General features: G+C 55.4%; 2 protein-coding genes across 4 annotated transcripts in view; one reads left to right on the plus strand and one right to left on the minus strand.

Annotated features, from left to right (window-relative positions):
• The window catches only part of MTHFR (methylenetetrahydrofolate reductase), a 16,165-nt gene extending 13,332 nt beyond the window's left edge, over nt 1–2,833 (plus strand). For 2 of the 3 annotated variants that reach the window (XM_052653717.1, XM_052653718.1), the window contains exon 13: nt 495–2,832. In XM_052653717.1, the coding sequence (XP_052509677.1) occupies nt 495–713 (219 nt within the window). In that variant the 3' untranslated portion in view covers nt 714–2,832. Of the gene's footprint in view, nt 1–494 lie in introns of all 3 variants that reach the window. The other variant, XM_052653716.1, reaches the window with a different exon arrangement.
• Nucleotides 1,883–24,275, minus strand: C16H1orf167 (chromosome 16 C1orf167 homolog). Its single transcript, XM_052653554.1, has 18 exons — nt 24,206–24,275; nt 21,876–23,131; nt 21,629–21,672; nt 20,979–21,186; nt 19,772–19,892; nt 16,523–16,577; nt 12,430–12,605; nt 11,765–11,951; nt 9,940–10,117; nt 9,701–9,855; nt 8,802–9,034; nt 7,799–7,943; nt 6,118–6,501; nt 5,297–5,573; nt 3,393–3,447; nt 2,956–3,060; nt 2,485–2,624; nt 1,883–2,059 (listed from the first exon to the last, which is right to left on the minus strand). Exons 1-18 carry the CDS (start codon nt 24,273–24,275, stop codon nt 1,883–1,885), a joined length of 3,966 nt encoding a protein of 1,321 aa, XP_052509514.1.
• Nucleotides 24,276–24,606: the final 331 nt, after the last annotated feature.

A 24,606-nucleotide genomic window follows, 5' to 3' on the forward strand; every position in this document is an offset into this window, starting at 1 on the left:
GCCTGCCCTGCCTACCTCCAGAGCCTTGGGCGGGTGGTGTTGCCAGGTCCTGGGTAGGTGGCTGGAGGCCGCACCCCCGGGGCTGGCAGCACCCTGACTCTGACTCACGGTGTATTACCTCTTGCCTGGGGAGGGGGGTGGTACTGGCAATGGGCTATGCCGAGTTCTTGGAATATGTCCTGTTGGGCAGCAGCAGAAGCCCTTGGGATGCTGAGCATGGAGGCCCAGCGTAGAGGCAGCTCTGTTAACCTGGCTGTTGTGTCTGTGTATCTCTGTCTGTATGTGGGACTGCGTGTACCTGTGTGCCTGCGTCTCTGTGTGTGTGTTTCTGTATGTGCGACTGTGTGTACCTGTGCTTTCCTGTATGTTTGCCTGCGTCTCCGTGTGTCTGTCTCTGTGTGTGACTGTGCGTACCTGTGCCTCTCTGTGCGTGTGTCTGCGACTCCGTGTGTGTCTGTGTGTGTGCCTGTGTGCTCGCATGTGCACACGTGCAGGATGAGGCCTTCGCGCTGTGGATTGAGCAGTGGGGCAAGCTGTATGAGGAGGAGTCCCCCTCCCGCATGATCATCCAGTACATCCACGACAACTACTTCCTGGTCAACCTGGTGGACAACGAGTTTCCGCTGGACAACTGCCTGTGGCAGGTGGTGGAAGACACGTTTGAGCTTCTCAGCAGGCCCCCCCAAGACGAGAGGGAGACAGAGGCGCTGTGACCCTGCACCCTGACAACCTTAGCTTGAGGCCACTGTGTCCCGCCTTCCTCATCTCCATCCTGGCTTTCTGGGAGACCCCTATTCATTTCTCCCCAGCCCTGGCCTCCACCCTCTGATACAATGATGGCAGCTAGACTGGTGTGAGGTTCCCAGGCTCTGGCTGGACTTGAGTCCACCCCACCTGGGAACCTGGTGTTCCAGCTCAGCTGAGAGTCTGTGCTCTGGTGGGGAGCAGCCCCTTCCACAAGGACCCCATAGGCAGAACGCCGTCCACCCCCAGAAGGGCTGTTGCTAATGGAGCCTCTTGGGGCCAGCCTGGGACTGCCAGTGACCTCGCTCCTGGGGCGCCAGGAGAACAGGCACAGTGAACACTGCAGCAGGCCCTGTGGGACTGCAGAGGAGACAAGGTCATAGTGTCTCATCCTTCCACCTCCCAGCATTGGCAGCCGGGTGCCACCCATTTGGGAATGAAGAGGCAGCCACTGCCCCGCCTGCCAACTGCCCCGTCAGGCAGCGGCCCCTGGACGGACCTTGAACTGAAACCTAATAGTTTTGGCCTCCTTTTAGCAGAGAGCTCAACTGGGTTTCTCCCCTTTCTACAGTGCTGCTGTTTGAAAGACTTATCCCCATGACTCGAGAAACTGCCTAAGGGTTAAAGGTGTTTGAACCCTTGTACCCTTGGCCTTCCCATTTCTCCCCTGGCCCTGAAGGGTGAAAGGATACCCTGCCTGTTACCATCAAGGGTGAAGATGAGGTTGGCTGAGCCTGACTGACTTCTTCAGCTGGCTTATTTTTCAGGCAGAACCCCCTCCTCCTGCCAGCTGCTTCCTCCCCTCGGAGCACCCTGTCTAGGAAGCTGTCTGCCTGGCACTGCTCCCCGCTGCCCAGGGGCTGTGACTTGACACAAGCACACAGGCTGGTCCCTGTCCCAGTCCCTCTTGTGAGTCTTCACCAGCTCAGGGGCAGGAGAGGGGGCAAGTGTCCACAGGGCAGCCTGATGGCAGAGGAAATGGATCCCAGGGGCTGGCCGGCAGGGGAGAGACAGAGAAGCGGCTGGGGTTGAGGAGGGCGTTTTATTGTCCTTCACAGCTCTTGGCCTGGGCGCTCTGTGGCCTGAGCCTGCGCTCCGCAGATGGGTGGAGCTCCAATCTGTTTTCCATGAGAACAAGTCACAGCTGCAGCTGGGCCCCCTTCTCCGCCCCAGGTCCACCCAGTGCTGGGGCTCTGGCAGCTTCCAGCCTGCTTCCAGGCCTCCTGAGGCCTGCCTCGCTGCAGGGCCTCACGCTGCTGCTGGCTCTGGCCCTCAGGCCCCTGGCTGCCAGACCCTGGTACCACTTCTTAAAGGCCTGGAATCAGGAGGGAGGAGCTCTGTGGCTCCCTTCCAGGTCTGTGTGGTCAGTACTGGGCCCAGATCCTTCTGTCCCTGAGGGAAGAGAGGGCCCTTCTCTCTGCCCCAGGTCAAAAGCCCTGGCTCAGGATATGTGTGATTTGTGACCAGGGAAGCTGGGCTCTGCACGTCAGGAAGGGGTGACGCTCAGCAACCCACAGCCATCACGGGCTGGTGTGAACAACAGCTGTGTCACGGGCCAAGCCTTGTCCTCCAACCAGTAACTAGGACTGGGCGGAGCCCTTCCTCACCAGCTGAATTAAGGAATCCAGGCTGTTTTCTCCTAACTGAATTGACCCTCCCTGAAAATGGAGAGGCTCTGGGGACAGCTGCCAGGGAGGGTGCAGCTCAGGAATGCCCAGGTGTGGCCCTGTTGGGAAGGGCCTGCTGGAGATGGGGCCGCCCGCCGGTACCTGGGAAAGGACCCAGCCGTCCTCCTGACTCTGTAACCGCTGAGCCACCTGCAACCGCAGGATGCGCCGCCGCCACAGTCGCCAGGCCCATCTCAGGTGCCACTGCCTGAGCTGTGGGGACAGTTGCTAGGAGGCCCTGAGCTGGGCCCACCGCTGTCCCCGGCAGCCCCCAGCCTCTCTGCTGCCTCTCCCCACCTGCAGCCCTGAGGGTAGAACGGGCCTTTCCCTCTGCTCCAGGCCAAAAGCCCCAGCTCGGGGGAAGGGGAGGTGTGACAAGGGGATGTCATCTGAGATGACAATGCAGGTCCCTGGGCCTATTCCCAAGGTTTCAGGCTTGGTAGGTTCAAAGACCAAACTTGGAGAGAGCGTGTCCAGGGTTTAGGGCTGGGAAAGGGACGGGATGGGCAATCAGCGTGAGGTTGGGAAGGGGTCCCCCACTCACCAGTGTCCGTGCCAGCCTCTCCACCCCCTGAGCATCTACCCAGTGCTGCCACATGGCTGCCCGGAGCCTGGCCTGCTGGGAGCTCTGCAGCCGGTGCAGCCGGGCCTCAAGTCGCCAGCACTGCAGGTACTTCCTCCTGAGGGGAGAGGCCCTGGTGGGTCCTGACAGCTGTTACGACTTCCCCATGGTCAGGATAAAGGGCAGAGCCTCAGGCCTGGGCCTGGGATCCTGTGGGACAAGCACTGGCCGGGGGGCGCCGGCTCTGGCCACAGGTCAGGCAAACCCTTCAGCCCGGCCCCCATCCTCACCTCTCCCTCTCTACGCACACCCTCTGCTCCTACCCCAGATGCCTTGTCTTGCCCTCAAGGTCTCTGGTTTCAGAGCTGCAGTCCCCTCCTGGCCCCGCAGGGCACTGGTCCTGGGCCCAGCAGGCGCACCTGGGCCCCTGCAGCTGGAGCTGGGAGGTGGGGCTGAGGGAAGGCTGGCTGTCACCTGGAAAGGGGAGTTGGAAGGGGTTAACACATCACTCAGGGGAGCAGACTTACCCACCCCGATGCTTCTGGAGGTTGAACTGTAAGAGAAGGGTGAACAAGAAATGGTGTTGAGCAAATGAAGCCAGTGTCCCTGCTTCCACCACAGCTGCCCAAGTCTCCTGTGGCCCTAAGAGAAGGAACCGGGTGGGGCGGGAGAAGTTGTCATTGTTTTCCCAACATTGGGAAATGTTCCAGAAGAGGAGATGGGTGGGGAAGACAGTAAATACATAAGACAGGTTCGCAGAGAGCTCGATGGCTGATTTCCAGGCCTGTGAGGGCTGGTAACTAACTCACCGCTGCACTTCAGACCTCGTTTATCCCCAGAGGGAGGGTCTCCTTACTCTGAGCCCAGGACGCTTCTCCCTGCCTCCATCCACTGGGGCTGCGGTGCTGGGTCGGGCTGGGCCCCATGGCCCATGGTCTGCAGCTGCGGGTCTGAAGGAACAAAGAGAAAAACCTGAACCCCAGCGACCTGGCAGGATTCCTTTTCTGTCCTACCCCAGCCAGTCAGGGGACTTCTGTTTGTGTGCACACAAGTGGGACGGTTCACATTGCCTCAGGTTCTCCTGTGAGGCTTCCAGAGGGGACAGAAAAGGGCCAAGAGTAATGTGGCTGTTGGTACGTGCCACTGCCTCTTCCCCCATCCTCCCGCGTGGCTGGAGACTCTGGAAGGTGAGTGGACCAATAATAGCTACCGCTCAGAGCCTGCCTGTGTCAGGTACAGCCTGTGAGGTGGGCGTTTCTCTCCCTACTTAGTGACGAAGTTAAAGGTTACTCGTTTGAGGCCCTACCTCTCCAGAGTGGTCTGACTCCAGGGCTGGAGCCCCCAGCGACTGCTCTGTTCAGGCGGGGGCTCTCGAAGGGAGCCTGTGCCACCAAGAGATGGCATAAAGCCTGTCCTCGTTATGTGAGGGCTGCCTGGGCACGTGTGTGCATGCGGTAGAAGCGGGGCGGGGGGGCTGGAATTCACCCTAGTACCACTGACCGTTCCTGGCATTTACTGTATTTTGTTTCTACAAGCCTCAGTTTCTCCATCAGTAGACGGGATCCCTGCCTGCCTTTGCTGACAGGAATGGAAGTGTTTATAACATACTCTGAAAACACAGATCTAGAAAGTCTTGAAACACAGATCTAGAAAGAAAATACCCAGAGACCTCAAAATATGCAGTTGCCATAGCCCCACATAGGTGAAAATGCAGATTCTGCAACCAAAGTTAGTCCTTTTCAATTCCATTTAAAATAAATGACTTGAATCTTTTTTTCTTAGAACCTTCCTAGAGGCTATGGCATGCTTCCTGGCATCCTAGAATAGGATTCGTGATGCTGCGAGTCATCTAGAGGAATACTGTGTGTCCTGCAATGAAGTGTCCCTAGACTGCCATGCAGTGGCACTCCTGGTGCCTGGAGTGACGCACTCACTGTGGCTTCTCCCCTCCTGTTAGGCCACCTAGCTCTTTGTCACCATTTCTACTGAACTCAATCACCTATCTCGATCCTAGGCTGCACCTTGACTTGGGAGTTCAGGTGTCTGCTCCTTGACAGTTGCCACCCAGGGTGTGTCCTTGTAGCAGACTGCACTGGCCTGGCACTCAGCAGGTGCTCAGTAAATGTTTGCTGATGGTCCCACAGTTGGGTGACTGCCAGACCAGAGGCTGTCTGAGAACCCGTAGGCGTGGTGTCCACAAGGCCACTGGGATCCTGGAGAAGCATCCAGCCACGCTGGCCGCCTGGGCTGAATCAAGCTGATTCTGAGGCCACTGGCCCTCGGGTCATTTGGGACCTCCCACCCAACCTGGGCCCAGCCTCACCTGCCTCTTCAGGGCTGGAGGGTTCATCAGCACCAGGAGGCGCCCTCTGGTGGTCAGCCCAGGCCAGCGCCGGAGGCTGGCCCTGGGCCTGGCTGGGTGGGCTCTGCTGGCCTCCTGGACCTCTGCCTGTGGTTCTAGCCACACTCTGAACAGCGCTGTTCGCCACTGGGACCAGTGGGTTCGCAGGAAGCACCTGGGCCCAGCCTGCTGGACGTGGGTGATGGCACTTCGCTGGACATGCCCCTGAGTCGCTGATTTGGTCCAGGTCTCTTGGACCCTGAGGGGAAGGAGGAGCCCACACCGAAGTCATCAGGGCTGGGACCCTCCAGCGGGTCCAGGCAAAGCCCCATGCCTATGCTCCCCTCCCTCATCCCTCTTCTGTTGAAATCAGGTTCAAATGGGCACAGAGACCGGCAGAATATTACACATAGGGACAGAGAGAAAGCAGGCCTGCCCACTGCTCCTATGTTCCATCCCCCGACAAGCACTGCTGTATATTATCAGCACCTGGTGTGCGTCTGGCCTGAGCTGAACTGAGAGCATGCCCACGATAACCCTGGGGCCACCCTGCAAGGCAGGGCTATTATCTTTGACCTTCAAAGTCAGACTTGCCCAAGGAGGGAGTGGCATGACTGGAGAGTACAGAGCTGGCATTTGACCCCAGGACTAGTTGCAATGACCAGGATGTCCTATCCTATCACCCTCAGCCCCCTGAGCCCCACCACTAGCCACCAAATACCCTGTACCCTGACTCTAAACAAGTTCAAGGTCTAAGCTGGCCCCACATAGTACGGGACTGCCCTCAGGTTGAGGGCACCCACCTGGCGCTCAGAGTCGGGACAGTATGGTCTCGAATGACCCAGTGCTGGCAGGACTCAGGTGCCCACAGCATCCAGCAAAGGGCCTGGGCCCTGGAGCGCTCTCCTGCCTGCCGAAGGGCCTTGCAACACTGGCCTGGGGCCACTCGCCTTGCAACAAAGGCCTGCTGGGCCCAGGTCCTCCTCAGCTGCCTGTCTGCCTGGCACCCCTGCTCTCGGCTTTTCCAGCAGGAGGCCTGGGCCACATGCAGCTCCTGAGGCTGGGTTGTGATCGCTGGGGCCTCACTGGCAAATGTGGCCCCGGGTATCCGTCTCCTCAGACCATCTTGGAAGGCTGGACGCTTGGCCCAGGAGGCTTTCACGACTCCAAACCAGGCCTGGAAGTGGCTGTAGAACAGGGGCAGAGGAGGGGCCTAGGTGGCTTCCCAGTCAGAATTCTCATTTATTCAAAGTTCAGTTCAATCGATCAGTCGTGTCCAACTCTGCAACCCCGTGGACTGCAGTACTCCAGTCCAGGTATTCAAAGCTACACCTGAAACTCGTCCACAAACCATCACAGGTTATACACAGTTTTGTATACACAGCCTCGGTGCCTTAAGAACATCTGGACCAGACTTCCCTGGAGGTCCAGTGGTTAAGACTCTGCCTTCCACCCACTGCAGGGGCCTTGGGTTCAATCCCTGGTTAGGGAACTAAGATCCCACATGTGATGCTATGCAGCATGGGCAAAACAAAAAAAAATCAATACTTTTTTTTTTTAAAGGAAAAAAAGGAAGTGTGGACTGATATGTGACAGGTGAGAGCCCTGGCTTTCATTTAGGGGCCTCGGCATGCGTGCACCCTGGCTGCTGAGGGCAGGCTGCCTGGGATGGTGTGGGAGCCTGGTGATGTGGGTCCAGGTCCCCTACATCAGGGGAACAGCCACACCCTGCCTGCCCTCACACAGCAACTCTAGGGCAGGAGGTCAGTGAGGGGACTGTGGTCAGAGGGGCCAAGAAAACATCAGCTACTCTGCAGTGAATGGCTCACTGCTTCTGTGGGAGCACTGAGAATGCCTGTGAGTTTGTATAGAACCAACCCTGGGAGAAAACACATCCAGGTAATTCCTTGGTGGTCCAGTGGTTAGATCTCCATGCTTTCATTGTCAGGGGCCCTGGGTTCAATCCTTAGTTGGGGAACTAGGATCCCACAGGCTGTGGGGTGTGGCCAAAGATAATTTTTTAAAAAACCACACGCATCTATGATCTGTATACATGTGTCACTAGACCGTCTCTATTTCAGATTTCGCGCTTTTCTTTGACTATGGTATTCTCCTGTGCTGTGATTCATTAAACAAGATGTGGAGTTGGAACACACGCTCTAGTGGCTGTTTGAGGAGTTGGTTCCCCCATCTTAGCAGTGAGCTTTGAAACCAAAGGGCTGACCCAGCCAGGAGGTGGAGACCCAGGGCTTGTCAGGGCATTGGGAGGGGTTAGGGGCTTACCGTCCCCCACCTCCTGAACAGCATGGAGAATGGAAGCTTGGTGGTTTTGACTCTAGGCTGGGGTCTTCCTTCATGCCCCTGTTGCCTGGATGCCAGGTCTCCAGCCTGGCCTGTCTCTCGAGCTGCAGAGGCCACCCAGCCTCCCATCCCTAGGCTCTCTCCCTGCTGCTTCTGAGGTGGTGATGACCCTCGCGCACCCACCTCTGCAGTAGCAGCTGCTCTGGACTGGCCGCCACGGGTCTCCGGCGAGCTGCTGCCTGCTGCCAGCCCCAGAACATGGCCCTCTGCAGGCCCTGGAAGCGGGCCTGCATCCACCGCTGGCACTTCTCCTGCAGGAACGCCTGTCCTATGGCCAGAGAGATGCTGAGGTGCCTCTGAGTGCTCATTCCAGCCTCAGCCTGGGCCCTGGGGAACCATGGGCCCCTGCTTTGCCAGTCTCAATCCTCTACCCAAGCGGGAAAGGCTAACTGGGTTAAAATGCTCCCATTATAGGTGTTCTACTGGTAACTAAGCCAACCAACTCATAGAGTTCTTTTTAATTTCTTGATGATGTTTAGTAATCAGGAGAATTCACACAAAAATATAGATTTCCAGCTTTTCTGTAAAAACAGAGGTCTGGCAACACTGGGGCAATATCCCTGGGTGACAGTTGGGTCAGGGAAGTTGCTGTCCCCAGTGGACAGGACACAAACTTTCTGAACAGCCAAGTCCCCACTTGCCAGCCCACTGATAGGACATTGGAGGAGTGAGAAGCCTCTAAAATGGCCCCACTGACCCCTGCTTTCTGTGCTGGGCTCTGAGGACCCCCTGACTCCTAAAGGCCAGGTGAGGATGATGAGGATGCAGTTGAAGATGGTGATGATGATGGTCACACCCACAAGGAGCTGGGTTCTGAGCCAAGCACTCCATGTGGATTGTCTCATAGAAGCCCCACCACTACCCTAGCAGGTGGGTACCAGTGTCCCCATTTTATGGATGAATAAGCTGAGACTCAGGTTAAGTAGCTTGTTTAAAGTCCATACAATCAGGGAATGGACGAGTGGGGAGTGTGAACCCAAGCATACAGCATCCACACACACACACACACACACCACACCCCGCCCCCCCATCCCTGGTCCCAATCTGTCACCCAGTCCATCACTGGACTCTGTGCTAGAGGACCTGAATCCTGGATGTCCCTGCTGGATCTTGGCCCCTCCCTCACCGCTGGTGCCCCGTCCCGACTCACTCTGCCAGTAGCAGTGCCAGTGGCTCAGGGCATGTCGCTGCAGTCTCTGGCCCCGTTCCTGGGCCCGCCGCTCTACCTCCCGCCGCTGTACCAGCCGCTGTCGCCACAGGCCCAGGGCAGCCCTGCCCCTCCGATCCCAGGCCCAGCGGGCAGCCAGCTTTCTCTGGGCCCCTTGGGCTGTTGCCCAGTGGCTCCAGTCAAGGAGGGTGCTGGGAAGGGGAGTGTCCACCCTCAGGTGGTCACTCCCACCCTGGGCCAGCCTGGCCCTGCCCTCCCCTCCCCTCAGCAGCAAGGAGGCGTTTGGGTGACCCTTCCTCCTGTTTCCATCATGGAGGAGGAGGGGTTGCTGGTGGCTGGAGGGCTTCAACGCTACCCTGAGGGTCATCCTGACGGGTGGTCAGGATACAATGGGACCCGAGACCCCCGATGCCAAATGCTGTGATGAACAGTACTGCGAACTGAGTGCTTGCTAATGCCAGGCACTGTGCTTGCTAGGGGATGTGCGTGCCCCTACCTCATTGAGTCCCACCAGTGAGAGCCCTAGTATGAACCCCATACAAATGGGGAGATAGAGGCACAGAGAGGTTAAGCAACTTGCCCGAGATCACGCAGCCAGTGTGGGGCAAAGCTGAGTTGACCACAGCCATGAAATTTCTGGGAGAAATGAATACCCTGCCTCACATGATCCCTACCCTCCCCCTCATGCCTCGCAGCAGGGCAGGGTAGGAGGGCAGTACCTGAGTCTGGGGAGTGAGGGGGGCCCTCTGGGATGCAGACCCCAAGGGGATGCAGATGGAAAGGCAAGGATTGCTGGGAAACAGTAAATCCACAGTGGGGGCGGGCAGCACGGCTCCCGTCCTGGGAGGGGTCCTTACCGCCTCTGAAGCGTGCTCTGGTGCCACCTCGCTGCGTCCCGGGACTGCTGGGCCCGCGCCCGCCAGAGCAGAAGACATCGCCCCTGCTGTCGCCGACCCACTGCCCACAGAAAGCTCAATCGGAGCATCTCCAGGAGGGCAGGGGCCCTGGAAGCCTGGGGAAGGAGGTGTGGGGTCCTGGGTGCCCTGGCCTGCCACCATCTCCTCCCCCGTCCTCCTCCCCACCCTCTGCCCCTCACCTTGTCCTGGGAGCTTCTCCGGTGTGTGCTGCAGCCTGGCGGGGCCTCCCCTCCCAGGGCGCCGCCCAGCAGATCTGGGCCCGAGGCAATCCTGGCGCTGCCTGGATCCTGTGCTCTCAGGCGCCAGCCCCTCATGATGTGCCTCAGTGCCCGCCACTGCACGCCCTCGAAGAAGGAGCTATAGGAGGGGGCAGGGGAGTGCCGGGGTCGCACCTCACCCGTGGCTGGGGGTGCTGGAAGGGCGCAGAGCTGGGCAGCACCAGACTGGCTGCACACTGGGACCAGCCGGGGCTCGAAGAGATACCGATGTCCACTGGGGCCCACTGGGGCCCCACCCCTTTAGATTCTGCTTTAATGGTGTGGGTGCCGCCTGGGCTTCCCAAAGTGCCAGGGTGACCTTCATGAGCAGCTGAGGCCAAGAGCCCAGCTCCACCTGCCTGATCACCTGCTTGAGTCTCACCACACTCCCTGGGAAGTGGGGTGGAGCCAGGCCCAGGCCCACAGACCCAAGACTCAAGAGCCCACACCAGTATTTCTGCCTCCACTTGGTTACAAAGGTAGGGAAACGGAGGCTTGAGGAAAGGTTATTTCCTCAAACGGCAAACAGTGTTAGACCTGGGATCCTAGCACTGGTCTCAGGCTACAGGGAACCCCAGACATGTCGCAGGGAGATATGGACAGTGCCCTGGTACCCAAATGCCAGAGGACAGTCTGGCAGAGGGACGGCTACATTCTGAAGGATCATGGTGAATTGAGTTTCCCTGGAGTTCCAGCATTAAAAGAGACTGAGGGTCCAAGTGGACCAAGTGGGTGTGGGGCTGATGGATGCCAGGTATACAACTTTTAAGGGCAGAATTCTTAACCATGCAGCAGCTAGTTTTCATTCCTCCTGACATCCCGTTAGTGAAGCTGACCCCTCCTGACCTCCACCAGCCCCCTCACCCACAACCATCAGCCTGGGCCCTGAATCCCAGCATCCTGTCTTGTATAAAAGCATCATGAAGAAGGTCTCACTATAGGGACTTTCTTGCCAAAGATTCACAGTGTGATTTAGAGCACGGTGCTTGACCCCTCTGAACCTGTTTCTCAAGCTGTGTAATAAGGCAACTATGTTGTGTCTTAGTCGTTCAGTCGTGTCTGACTCTTTTCAACCCCATGAACTGTAGCCCATCAGGTTCCTCTGTCCATGGGATTCTCCAGGCAAGAATACTGGAGTGAGTTGCCATTTTCTACTTTGGGGGATCTTCCCAACCTAGGGCTCAAATCTGCATCTCCTGCATTGGCAGGTGGATTCTTAACCACTGAGCCACCAGGGAAGCCCCAGTAAGGCAACTGGGGGCAGGGAAAAGTGGCTCACTTTTATTCATTTAGAGTATCTACTCTGTGCATACAGGCAGTCCAGGCACCTGCAAAATACTGGGGGGCATTGGTGAGGAGACAGACATGGTTTCCCACTTGACCAGGAGATGGGTGAGAGGTGGGTTCAGGTTCTGAGGAGGGAGTTGAGCATTAAACCAACCTCCCATCATGTTCCGGCCATCCTGGTGGGATTCCACGTCTGTGCCCCTTGCATGCCCTTCCCACCCTCCCCACCCCCTGCCACCAGCTCTCTGCTCAGCCACTGTCTCAGTGTCCCTGGGTCGCCTCCCACAGCCCCATACCTGCCGGGCACCATGGGGTGCCAGGCCCCAGGCTGAGACTACAGGGAGGAGCAGGATGCCACCTGTTCCTTATGGAATGCTCCATCCTGTGCTGAGCACTGCTCACACGCCCACCCTAGGTTCCCCCAGACCCTACCCCAGGTCACAAGCTTGTGGTCACCTACTCCGCCTGCTGGCGCTGAGACAGCCGCGTCCTCCAGAGCAACAGCACCCGCTGGAGGGCCAGCTTCCGGCAGGCTTCTTGCAGAGAGCCCTGGCCTTGCTCCTGAGGCAGCACCCGGGCCGCGGCCATCAGCCTCAGCCCATGGGCTGTGGCCCCTCCAGGGACTGAGCTGAAGAGAGCCATGTTCCCTAAGAAGTAGACAAGAGATGAATCAGTGACCTCTCTCTGCTCAAAGCCATTGGCGGTCACTGCCTCAGCCCCTTAGGACCTCTCTCCTCATGGGCACTGCCCCCTCCCACCACCTCCAAACCCTCCCCCGTCAGGACACCTCAAAGATCCTATTTGGTCTCAGGTGTAGCGGCTGTGTGTCTCCCTTAGATTTGGGGCTTCCCAGGAACAGGCGCTACACAGCCCTTCGAGGTAGAGGATGGAATGGGTTTCTCCTCTAGAGGAGCTCATGACAGCGGCCAGGATGGGGCCCACCAAGGCCTGCTGCTCCAGGGACCCTCCCAGGTCTGCCAGGCTGCACCCTTGAGAAAGCTCCCAATCTCATCACCTCCCATCCTGAGAATCCGTAAGTCAGCCAGGGCAACTGCAGAAGGAGCTGAATTGGTGCTGTTTGCTGGGTGCGGGGAGGGGAAGCCCTTTGGTCAGCTGCTCACTCACCTGCCTTCTGCCAACAAAGGGACAGCTGGGCCACCTTCGCCCCGTCTGAGGCCCGGAGCTGCTTCATCTTCACCCACTGCTGCAAGCACGTCCTCAGGGTCCCTGCTTGGCGGTTGGCCACGTGGTCCCGATACCGGGTCCCTCTTTGCACGAAACGCTGCCAGGCCCCAAAGCACCTGGACAGCCAAGAGAAAGTGCTGGTGTTCGTCGTAATGACAGCAGCTACGGCCACCTGCCATGTGCCAGACACACCACTGAGGCCCTGGGTGAGCCACTCGCCTCACTGAGCCTCGGCTTTCTCATCTGTAAAATGGGGCTGCTGTAAGGATAGTGAGGCATGCCATCTGCTCAGGCCGCACCACCATCACTTCTGGGTGCCTGGCAGTTCTTTGCTGCCTCCTACCTGGCCTCCCGCATCCACTGTTGCCCCCACTCCTCTGGTCAGTGTCTACAGCATAACCAGAGTCATATTTTTCTTTTTTTTAAAATTGTATTTTTATTTTTTGGCTGTGCCTCAAGGCTTGTGGGATCTTAGTTCCCCGACCAGGGATCAAACCCATACCTCCTGCAGTGAAAGTGTGGAGCCCTAACCACTGGACCTCCAGGGAAGTCCCTGCTGCCGCGTCGTTTCAGTCGTGTCCGACTCTGTGCGACCCCATAGATGGCAGCCCACCAGGCTCCGCCGTCCCTGGGATTCTCCAGGCAAGAACCCTGGAGTGGGTTGCCATTTCCTTCTCCAATGCATGAAAGTGAAAAATGAAAGTGAAGTCGCTCAGTCGTATTCGACCCTCAGCGACCCCATGGACTGCAGCCTACCAGGCTCCTCCGTCCATGGGATTTCCCAGGCAAGAATACTGGAGTGGGGTGCCATTGCCTTCTCCGAGGGAAGCCCCTAGAGAAATATTTTTCAAGTGTTAGGAGAAGGCAATGGCACCCCACTCCAGTACTCCTGCCTGGAAAATCTCATGGACGGAGGAGCCTGGTGTGCTGCAGCCCATGGGGTCACTAAGAGTTGGACACGACTGAGTGACTTCACTTTCACTTTTCACTTTCATGCATTGGAGAAGGAAATGGCAACCCACTCCAGTGTTCTTGCCTGGAGAATCCCAGGGACGGCGGAGCCTGGCGGGCTGCATAGTCCAGTCTATGGGTCACATAGAGTCGGACACAACTGAAGCAACTTAGCAGCAGCAGCAGCAGTCGCTGTATTGTGTCTGACTCTGTGACCCTGACAGACTATAGTCCACCAGGCTCCTCTGTCCGTGGGATTTCCCAGGCAAGAATACTAGGGTGGGTAGCCATTCCCTTCTCCAGAAGCTCTTCCTGACCCAGGGATGGAACCTGGGTCTTCTGCATTGCAGGCATCTTACTCTCTTGCAAAAATCCTCCAGTAGTAGTCTCCCTGCTCTGATGAAAATTTCAACTGCTCCCCACTGCCAACAAGGCCCTCTCTGATGATCTGCCCCCCAACACCACTGCACACCTTTCCAACTTCATCTCAGACCACCCTGGCCTCCAACCCTGCACTAACAGGGTTCCAGCTTGACTGTCCTTCTTTGACTTCTCCATGGTCCGCTGTCAGAGGCCTTTGAACGTGCTGTTCCCTCTGCCCGGCGCTCCTGTCTGCTCTCCTCTACCAGCCAACCATGCACCCTTCCCATCTCTGCTGAACTCGGGTCGAGGTCAGCTCCCTTTGTTAGACGTTCTCACAGAGAAATTCCCTAGTGGTCCAGTGGTTACGAATCCACCTGCCAATGCCAGGGACACGGGTTCAACCCCTGGTCCGGGAAGATCCCACATGCCACGGGGCAACTAAGCCCGTGTGCCACAACTATTCAGTCCGGGACCTCTAGAGTCGGTGCTCTGCAACGAGAGAAGCCACTGGAGTGAGAAACCCGCACACCGCAACTGGAGAGTAGCCCCCGCTCACCACAACTAGAGAGAGCCCCCGCGGCAACAAAGACTCACGCAGCACAAAACAAGCTCTCACAGAAAACTCTATCAGGGGACGCAACCAGCAGAATGCAGACCGTGGGAAGCTGCCAGGCAGGCAAGCTGGTTTGTTCACCAGATCATTGAGAGGAAGAAACAACAAGAAGCTCAGAGGGAACGCCACAGACTCCGCCGACCCCTCAACCAATGGCAGCACATGGGCCTTATTCAGATCCCGATTCAAACATGGTAACACATAGTAGAAGCGGGAATTTGAACGTTGACCAACTATTTCTTGGTGTTAAGGAATTATCCATATTTTAGGTGTGGTCATGGTATGGTGGTACGCGCGTACTCAATTGCTTCAGTCCTGTCTGACCCCATGGATGGCCGCCCGCCGGGCTCCTCTGTCCATGGGATTCTCCGGGCAAGAGTACTGGAGTGAGTTGCCATTTCCTCCTCCAGGGGATCTTCCCAGCCCAGGGATTGAACCGGTGTCTCTGGTGTCTTCTGCATTGGCAAGAGGGTTCTTCACCACTAGCACCACCTGGGGAAGCCCATGGTATGGTGGTTCTGTTGTTTAAAAGACTCTGTTTTACGCATGTACAACCGTGGTGGATTCATGTCAATGTATGGCAAAACCAATACAGTATTGTAAAGTAAAATAAAGTAAAAATTAAAAAAAAAAAGACTCTATTTTAGAGATGCTGCAGAAATATGTACATATGAAATGATAGGATGCCTGGGGTTTTTGTGGGGGAATTAGCTAGGGTACAGATGAAACAAGTTTTCTCAGGAGGTGATTTTCTTGATGGGTACATTGAAGCTGTTTATTCTGTTTTCCTACTTTTGTGTAAGATAAAAATGTCCCATAATAAAATAGTTAACAGGGAAAAAAAATCTTCATGTAGCTCTGTGTTCCTTCACTTCACAACACTTAACTTGGGTGGTATTCATACACACACACATCCTTTGTGATTGTTAATTTCCTTTCTATCTGTCCCTGCACTGAGTCATCGGTTCCATGGACTTTAAGCTCTGCTTATAATTGAATCCCTGGCTTCCCAGGTGGCTCAGTGGTAAAGAATCCATGGTACATATACACAATGGAATATTACTCAGCTATAAAAAGGGATGCATTTGAGTCAGTTCTAATGAGGTGGATGAGCCTGGAGCCTATTATACAGAGTGAAGTATGTCAGAAAGAGAAAGACAAATGTTGTATATTAATGCATATTTATGGAATTTAGAAAGACAGCACTGATGATCCTGCATGCAGGGCAGCAAAGGAGACACAGATGTAAAGAACAGACTTTTGGACTCAGTGGGAGAAGGTGAGGGTGGAATGATATGAGAGAATAGCATTGAAACATGTACATTGCCATATGTAAAATAGATGACCAGGGCAAGTTCAATGCATGAAGCAGGGTACCCGAAGCCAGTGCTCCGGGACAACCTGGAGAGATGGGGTGAGGAGGGAGGTGGGGGCGGGTAGAATGAGGGGAACACATGTATACTTGTAGCCGGTTCATATTGATGTATGGCAAAAACCATCACAGTATTGTAAAGTAATTATCCTCCAATTAAAATAAATAAATAAATTTTAAAAAAAGAATCCACCTCCCAACGCAGGAGACACAGGAGATGTGTTTTGATCCCTGAGTCAGGAAGATCCTCTGGAGGAGGAAATGGCAACCCACTCCACTTGCCTGGAAAATCCCATGGACAGAGGAGCCTGATGAACTGTAGTTCATGGGGTCACAAAGAGTCAGACAGGACTCAGCAACTGAGCACGCATGCATAACTAAATCCCAGCCCCTGGGTGGTGCCTGGCAGGTCTTAGTGTCTCACTAAATGGTGGATGTATTCATTTCTTATTTTCATTGTTCTATCAACACCAGGAGTCAAGAATTGACTTAAGGGGCTTCCCTGGTGGTCCAGTGGTTAAGACTCCACACTCCCGTGCAGCGGCCCCGGTTTGATCCTTGATCAGGGAACTAGATCCCACATGCTGCAACTAAAGATCCTGCTTGCCGCGATTAAGACCCAGTGAAGCCAAATAAATATATATTTTGTGAAAAACTGACTTAAAGGGCGTCCCCCAGCTGCATCCCACCTCTCTGCCTCAGGGAAAGTGGTCCCCATTCTCTCTTCCCCCTACCTGCAGAGCCAGGTTCTCCGATGCTGAGGGCCCAGTAGGGCCACCCAGGCTGCACCTGCAGGAGGAGAGCGCCAGGCGTGGGGGGGCCTCGCCATCCTCTGAGTCCTCAGCGTAGCCTGGGAGGCCTCTCCCTGGACCCCCTTCTCCTGCCTGCCCCATCCGTTCTGATGGCACCACAAGAGGAAGACTAAGGGAGGGAAGAAGGTGGGAAGAGAAAGTGAGTGGAGGGGAGCAACAGGGTCAGGAGGGACCACTGAGTCCTGGGATGCCAGGCTGAGTGGCCTTGGACCAGTCACTCTCCATCTCTGGGCCTCTGTTTCCCCATGAGTGAGTCATGTCTAAGGACTTCCCAGTTCTAACATACAAGCTTCTGTCTGGCTTGTATCCATCTTCCACGGCACACAAATGCGGGATGTGCCCCTCTTATACTATGTGTCCTTGAGCTGGTCACTTAATTTCCCTGTGCCTCAGTTCCCCATCAGTAAAATGGGAACAATGCCTTGCCAAGGTCACCATGAGACTTAAATGAGATCTTGTCTGGGAAGTTGCCAGGGTACTCAATAAGCACTCACTTACTCACTGAGGAGCCCCTGCCCCCTTGCCCTGCCCAGTGTGGGGGCCTGGGCCTACCCTGCCTGGCTCTGTCTGCCCAGTGTAGGGACTCGGGCCCTGCCCCGCCTGGATCCATCTCCCCCTTTCCCCAGAACCCCACATCTCACCAGACAGATGTTGCAGAGCCTGCAGGATCGGGACTCCCCTGTCTCCTCCATCTGGCCTCGGCCCAGAACACAACGGAATCGGCTGGGCTCCCGCCTCCTCTCTCAGACTCCCTGGACTGAGAGTGAAGTTGCCCAGATAGAAACTGATGTTCTCCCCAGCCTAGGGAGGGCATCCAGTCCCAACCCATCCACCCCAGTCCTGAAGGACTATTTGCCGGCAGGAGCAAAGGTGCGCTGAGCCACCCGCCTGTTCTATTCCAGACAGTACATTCTGTTCCTGATATGTCAGTAATTTGTGGGGAGGGTTCTGTTTTTGCTGTATTCTCTTTAATACCATTTGGGTTTTTTACAACAAACATGCATTAAAATAAATATTACTTAAATAAATATTTTAAACACAATTGTTTAAAAATAAGAATGGGATTTCCCTGATGGTCTGTCCAGTGGTTAAGAATCCACCTGCCAACAGGGCACGTGGGTTCAATCCCTGGTCTGGGAAGCTCCCACGTGCCACGGAGCAACTAAGCCTGTGCACGCGACTACTAATGTGTGCTCTAGAGCCCAAGAGCCACAACGACTAAAGCCCATGAGCCTAGAGCCTGTGCTCCACAACGAGAGAAGCCACCACAGTGAGAGGCCTGAGCCCCAACTCCCTGCAACTAGCGACAGCCTGCCAACAGCAACAGAAACCCAGCAGAGCCTCAACTAAATCAACAAAATTTTAAAAATGAAAAGAAGAACAAAAACAATACATTGTTGGGATGGAAAACTGAGGAACTGAAAATAGCCATCTTAAACCTCACTGCTCCAGAAATGACCATTATTTCCATTTTAGCATTTTGCGGGGGGGGGGCAGGGGGAAATGAGATTTATTTACTTATTTTTATTTTTAACAGTGGTAATTAAAATGCACATAAAATTTACCATCTTAACCATTTTAAGTAAATATTTTAAACACAATTGTTTTAAAATAAATATTTTAAACACAACCATTTTAAGTGAACAGTTCAGTGGTGTTAATTAATTCACATTGTTATGCAACATTTAAATATTTTATATTAAAATCTTATATTATATTTTATAATATAAAATATAATTTTATATTAAAATTTTACCAGTTGAGCCACAAGGGAAGCCCAAGAATACTGGAGTGGGTAGCCTATCCCTTCTCCAGCGGATCTTCCCAACCCAGGAATCGAACCGGGGTCTCCTGCATTGTAGGTGGATTCTTTAACAACTAAGCTATCAAGGAAGCCCATCTTGGGTACTATTTTTCCTTTTTTTTAGCCACACATTTTGTGGAATCTCCCCAACCAGGGACTGAACCCAGGCCCTTGGCATGAAAGCAGAGTCCTGCAGCAAATTCCCACTGGCTGTCTATTTTACATATAGTAATGCTTATGTCTCAGTTTGCTATATGATGCAGGGAGCTCAAACCCGGTACTCTGTGACAACCTAGAGGGGTGGGATGGGAAGGGAGGCTCAAGAGGGAGGAGACATATGTATACCTATGGCTGATTCATGTTGACATAGGACAGAAACTGACACAATATTGTAAAGCAACTATCCTCCAATTAAAAATAAATAGTTTGGTTTTTTTTTTAAAGCACAGAATCCTAACCACTGGACTGCTGGGGAATTCCTTCTTAGGTACTATTTTGGTGGGGGGAGCTGTGTTAGGTCTTCATTGGTGCATGGGCTCTTTTCTAGTTCTGGCAAGTTCTAGTTGCAACTAAATGCAACTACTCTCTAGTTGCATTTGAGCGGGCTTTTCATTGCAGTGGCTTCTCTTGTTGTGGAGCATGGGCTCCAGAGCGCACAGGCTTCAATGTTGTGGCACAGGGGCTCAGTAGTTGTGATTCCCTGGGCTCTAGAGAAGAGGTTCAGTACCTGTAGCACACAGGCTTAGTTGTTCCGCAGCAGGTGGGATCTTCCCAGATCAGGGATCGAACCCATGTCTCCTGCATTGGCAGGTGGATTCTTCACCACTGAGCCACCAGGGAAGCCCATTAGGTACTGTTTTTTTAACCCTCTTTTTTTTCTCCCACCATTAAAAATACCCATATGCAAATACCCATAAAGCTACTTCTAGGAAGGAGGATAAGATACATAAGGAGGGAGATGAAACTTTTGAATTAACTGAAATACTTGCAACTATCTTGAATGTTTTTTCAAATCAAGCATGCATTCCTATTATGATTATTATAATAGGAAAAAACACCAATAAAGATATGGAAACAAAAAATAAAAAAAGAATGAGGAGGAATTTTTAAAATCTTGATAAACATCATATTGAACAGTTGCCAAATGTTTATCACATGGTTAAATTACAATTTTCTCACTTGATGTTGGATAGTTAGGCTGTTTTGAAGTTTTCAAAGGTATAAATAACGCCGCAATGGACATCCTTTTGCAAAAATCCTTGACCACATTTGAGGGGAACTGGGGGACAAGGAGGGAAGGCCACAAGCACTGTCCAGGTCACACTGACCAACCTGGGGTGTCCCAGACTACCTTCTTCTCCAGGCACCATTCATCACCGGCTTCCTTCCTGAGGGGCCTTGGTCCTGGTCTACCCTGGAGGACAGGGGTCTTGGCCCAGCCTGGACGTGAGGCTGCCCTTGTTTGTGCTGCTGAATCAAGTGTCTCCACTAGGTCAAGAGAGAAGGGGAAGAGGGACGTTGGCTGATGGCTCAAGTATGCCCTGAGCGGAAAGGGCAGAGACAAAGTCAGACACTGGTCTTAACCAATTAGATGGCTCTGCCTCTTTGGGAATGAATGGATAGATGGATGGATGGATGGAGAAATGGAGCCCAAGAGGCAAGGTTTTCCTTGGGAGACAAAACCTGGAGCTAGACCCTCTCAAAACACTTTTCCTAAGGAGGGACAAACACCGAAATGCCCTCCCAGTCCTGGCTAGCAAACCTCTAGTAAAAAATTGTTGTTTAATCACTAAGTTGTGTCCAACTCTTTCTACAGCATGGACTATAGCCCACCAGGCTTCTCTGTCCATAGGATTTCCCAGGCAAAAATATTGGAGTAGGTTGCCATTTCCTTCTCCAAGGGGTCTTCCTGACCCAGGGATCGAAACTGCATCTCCTACATTGGCGGGCAGATTCTTTACTGCTGACCCACCAGGGAAGCCCCTACTTGAAAAAAAACAAAAGCAACCACTTAAATAGCAGAGGGCTTGCTATGTGCTAAGCAGGATTCTGAGTTCCTTATATTTATTAATTTAACCTCACAATGGGGCTTCCCTTGTAGCTCAGCTGGTAAAGAATCCACTTGCAATGAGGGAGGCCTGGGTTCCATCCCTGGGATGGGAAGATCCACTGGAGGAGGGCATGGCAACCCACTCCAGTATTCTTGCCTGGAGAATTCCCATGGACAGAGGGATTGCAGAGAGTCGGACACAACTGAGCAAATAAGCACAGCACAACCTCACAACAACCTTGAGAGGTATGTACTATTGTGAGTGCATTTCAGAGCTAAAGAGACTAAGGCACAGAGAGGTCAAGTAACTTCCCCAAGATCACACAGTGAGAAAATGTGGAGGAAAGGAAAGCGGTGGAAACAGGATTTGAACTTGAGCAGAGTTCAGTCACGTGTCTGGACTGATGCCTGCCTGCTCTACTGCTAATCACTCAGGGGGAACAACCTGTGCCTCAAGAAAGCCTCCTCCCCAGACACACAAGTGTTTCGTCACCTCTCCATGCCCTAATCTAGAGGTTCCTAACCTTCTGGAAGGTTCGGGCCAGCAGGGTCTGAGTGTGTCGCTCCCACGCCACCTCCAGCTGGGCCTCCCGGAGCCACAGTGCCCACCGCAGTGCCTGCAGACCCCTGCGTAACAGCTGCCGCTGGCCCAGCGCCACAGCTGCCGCCACTGCCCGCCGCCGCTGTGCCCAGTGCCACCATGCTCTGAAACATCTGGACAGCCACTGCCAGCTGGGGACAGATGAGGCTGACCAGGGGTGGGCCTGGCCCCCCAGCCCCAGGGAGCAGCTGGGGCCTCAGCACCGCCCACATTGCCTTTCCAGCATGGAGGGTGATGCTCCACCCTGAGGCAGGAGGGCTGGCTGGACACCGGGAGGCCTTTCCTCTGCAGAGGGCTAGCCTTGGAAATCCCATAAAAAAGGGCTCCTGGAGGCAGGGGAATGCCCTGTTTGACTGCCAAGAGTGCAGGGCAGCCTAACACGTTTCAGATCCCAGGAAGCAGCAGCCCCCACATTCCTGTCCTTAGGGGCCTGGGAGGTTCCCTCCCCCTTAAATTCTGCAAGGATTTGCCAGCCGGGCCTTATCGCCATCAGGCCCGAATCTGCAGGCAAGTGGGACAGGAGCTGTTCTCAGAGCGTGGCCTCGGTCCCCACGCCACAGCACATATCCTCACCGGCCGAACTCAGGCTCCAGGTTCACAGTGTTTCTGGCTTTGTTCTTGGAAAATAAAAGAACACAACACACTCTCAGGCCGAGAAGCAAGCAGGACTAGATACCCCCTGCTAAACCTGCCTCTCCAAGGCCTCCCTTTGGAGGGAGGGTGACAGGGTAGTGACAGCCAGCTTGGACTGAGAATTCCTGGAAGGGAGGGCAGCCCCCAACCTAGGGTCCCCTAACTCCCAGACTCCTCTGGCCCCTACCTGCAGGGCACTCCTCACGGAGGCTCTGTCTGGCAGTCCGGAAGCTGGCCTTTCTTTCTCCCTGCTGATCCGCTCCCTTGGGGCCCTGTTCCCTCCTTCCCGCCCAGGGAGGATGCCCCGGGCTGAACTGGACGAGGTTGGAGAGCAGAATCTGGCCTCCCTGCTGTCCGCCTCTGGAGGGAGCAGGGGGTCCCCCCTCTGCCCCCAGCCATGTGTAGTCCCTGGGGAGCACTGCTCTCCTTGCCTTAGTGGGCAGGCAGAAAGGACCACCTGCTCAGGGTCAAGGGCATCCCCAGGCAGCATCTCCAGAGTGGTCCTCAGTGATGCACGCTTGCTGCTTGCCTGAGAGTCTGAGAGACCCTCCTGGGCCCCCTGTGTCGCTGGGAAACCGGGAGTTCCCCTGAGGCCTCGGGAGTGTCTCCTCCTCTCATCCCAGGAATCAAGAACAGGCTGGCTGGGCTGGGAGCAGACAGAGAGTGTCTGGCCAGCTCTGGTCCAGGGCTCCTGCAGCACAGGGCCTGGGGGTTCCTGGGATGCCTGGCACCTGAGCCGCACTGCCTCACACTCCAGGCGTTGCACACAGACCAGCAGCTGGTGAATGGCAGCTTGGGATGGGGCCTGAGGCGGGCTCTGGGCAGGGACAGCCAGGTCTTTCAGGGTCAGGGGTTCCCCCACGAGCCTGGAGGTCCAGCCCCCCAGGCCACACTGGGATCTAGGGTCTGACCATGCGGGCCCTTTGAGTGGGGCCAGCCGTGTAGTAAGCCTGATGTCTGGGCAAGAGGTATCTGTGGCCAGCAGCCAGGACCGCCTCAGACTGGAGGATGGGTGAGCCAGTGGCCCTCGGGATAGGGGGCTTCCCTGGGGCATCAGGTGGGGCCAGAAGCTCTTCTGAGGCTCTGACCAGAGCTGGGGGCTGGTGAGACGTCCACACTCAGCTGTGTGGGTCTCCCTGGTGCACAAGTTACTTTGCTGGATCGCAAAGTCTTGGGGTCTCCCAACCAAGGGCTGCAGGTTGACTTGCTGCTGGAAGCTTGAGTTGGTCAGATGGCTGGTTGTGTCCCTCAGGACGAGGCCCAGGCTGGGGCTGGGGCTGGGGCTGGCCAGGTTGCTCTGGACTCGGCAAGGCTCCTGGTGCAGCACTGTCCCCAAGCACGGCGTGGCAGCAGGCCCTCCCCTCTCAGCCGGGCCCACGGGCACCCACTGGCCATGTCTACTGGCCAGGCCAACACCCAGGCTCTTCCGGAGTCTCCGTGGCTCTAAAGAAAGGACAGACAGTTATGCACTGGGGGAGGACTCTGTGGTCAGTGCTCGGGAGGGACAGGGGAGGGAGCCCAGAGTCCAGAGGTCTGTGTCACCTATTGTCCCGGGTGGACCGATGGATGCACCCCAAAAGTGGTGGACCGATGGATGCCAGGATGCACCCCTGGCATCAGTGCAGGGACTCAGAGTGGGGATGGGGCAGGGGCTCGGAGGAGGGCAGCGGGAAGCAGGGAGAGAGTAGGGAGGCTGCTGAGGGGGTTCCCAGGGGAGAGGTGATGGGGCTGAGTTGGGGGCAGTAGGAGGGTAGAGAGGAGGCAGATCAGATCTGCTGAGAAGGTGAAGGCATGAAAGAGGGTGAAGGGGAAAGAAGCATCAAGGACGACTCCCTGGTGTCCAGCTTGAGCAGAGGTGCTAGGTGAGGGGTGGCTCACAGCTGGAGTCAAAGCAAGACCCACACATTAAAGTTAAAAGGGAGCTGCTCTGGGGACCAAGGGCGTGGGGCTTAGAGCTCTCCCCCTCACAGCCACCACCCCCCAACCCCACTCCACCGCCACCAGTCTCCCCAGCCCGCCTCCCTTCCACCCAGCCTCTTGGGTGCTGGTGAGATGCCTCGGAGGGCCTGGCAGGTAGAATGGGCCATGAAAGTTCGCAGACAGGAACTAAAGTTCAGAGAGGTTAAGTATCTTGGCCTATGGTCACACAGCTAGAACACAGAGAACCTGGCGTGTGAATTGGAATCTGCACTGGTTCTTGGGTTGCTCCCACTCTTGGCTGCACAGCTCTGTGGCCTGGAAGCCACAGGCACCTGAGCAGGGGGGTTCCTCAGCCACCACTGCAAAGACCTAGCTCTGGGGCTCCTGTTTCCCCCTTTTTCACCTCACGTCCTGACTTCCGGATCCTCCCTTGGAGCCTGGGCTGGAAGACTTTGTCCTGGTCCAGTTGGCCTCAAACAGCTAATCTCAGGAATTAACAAGGCCCTGGGCTGGCCTGTCTGCGAAAGGGGCTCTGGGCTGCTACCCAAGGGGGCCCTGCTCTTGCCACCTCTGATCCAGACCCACTGAAGCTCTTGCCTGGCCTCAGGGAGGTTGCCGGCCTGGGGGGCACATTCTCCTTGTGTCTGGCATCAGGTCTCAGCTCCATGTGCTCCAGGGCAGAGCTGGGGGCGAGGGGCAGTGATCTTGTTCCACACCACAGCTGGCTGTCCTATTTGATTAGAGGGGCTCTGAGGCGTAAGGACAGGGTGCCCAGCTCCTACCCAGCCATGCCCATCCCTGGTCCCCAACCCCACCCTTCACCAGCATCCCTGGCTGCCCTGAGGTCCAGCCTGGCTGTCCTGTTCAGGGCCCCTTTGGGTCTCCTCTCCCCAGCCCCCTACCACCCTTTTCCCTTGTCATTTTCCCATGTCTTCCGGCACCCACTCCTTCTAACACTGATGACAGATTCCTGTGGACTGCGCTTCCCCAGCAGCCCT

This window comes from Budorcas taxicolor, chromosome 16 (assembly GCF_023091745.1).
Source record: "Budorcas taxicolor isolate Tak-1 chromosome 16, Takin1.1, whole genome shotgun sequence".
Taxonomy (NCBI): domain Eukaryota; kingdom Metazoa; phylum Chordata; class Mammalia; order Artiodactyla; family Bovidae; genus Budorcas; species Budorcas taxicolor.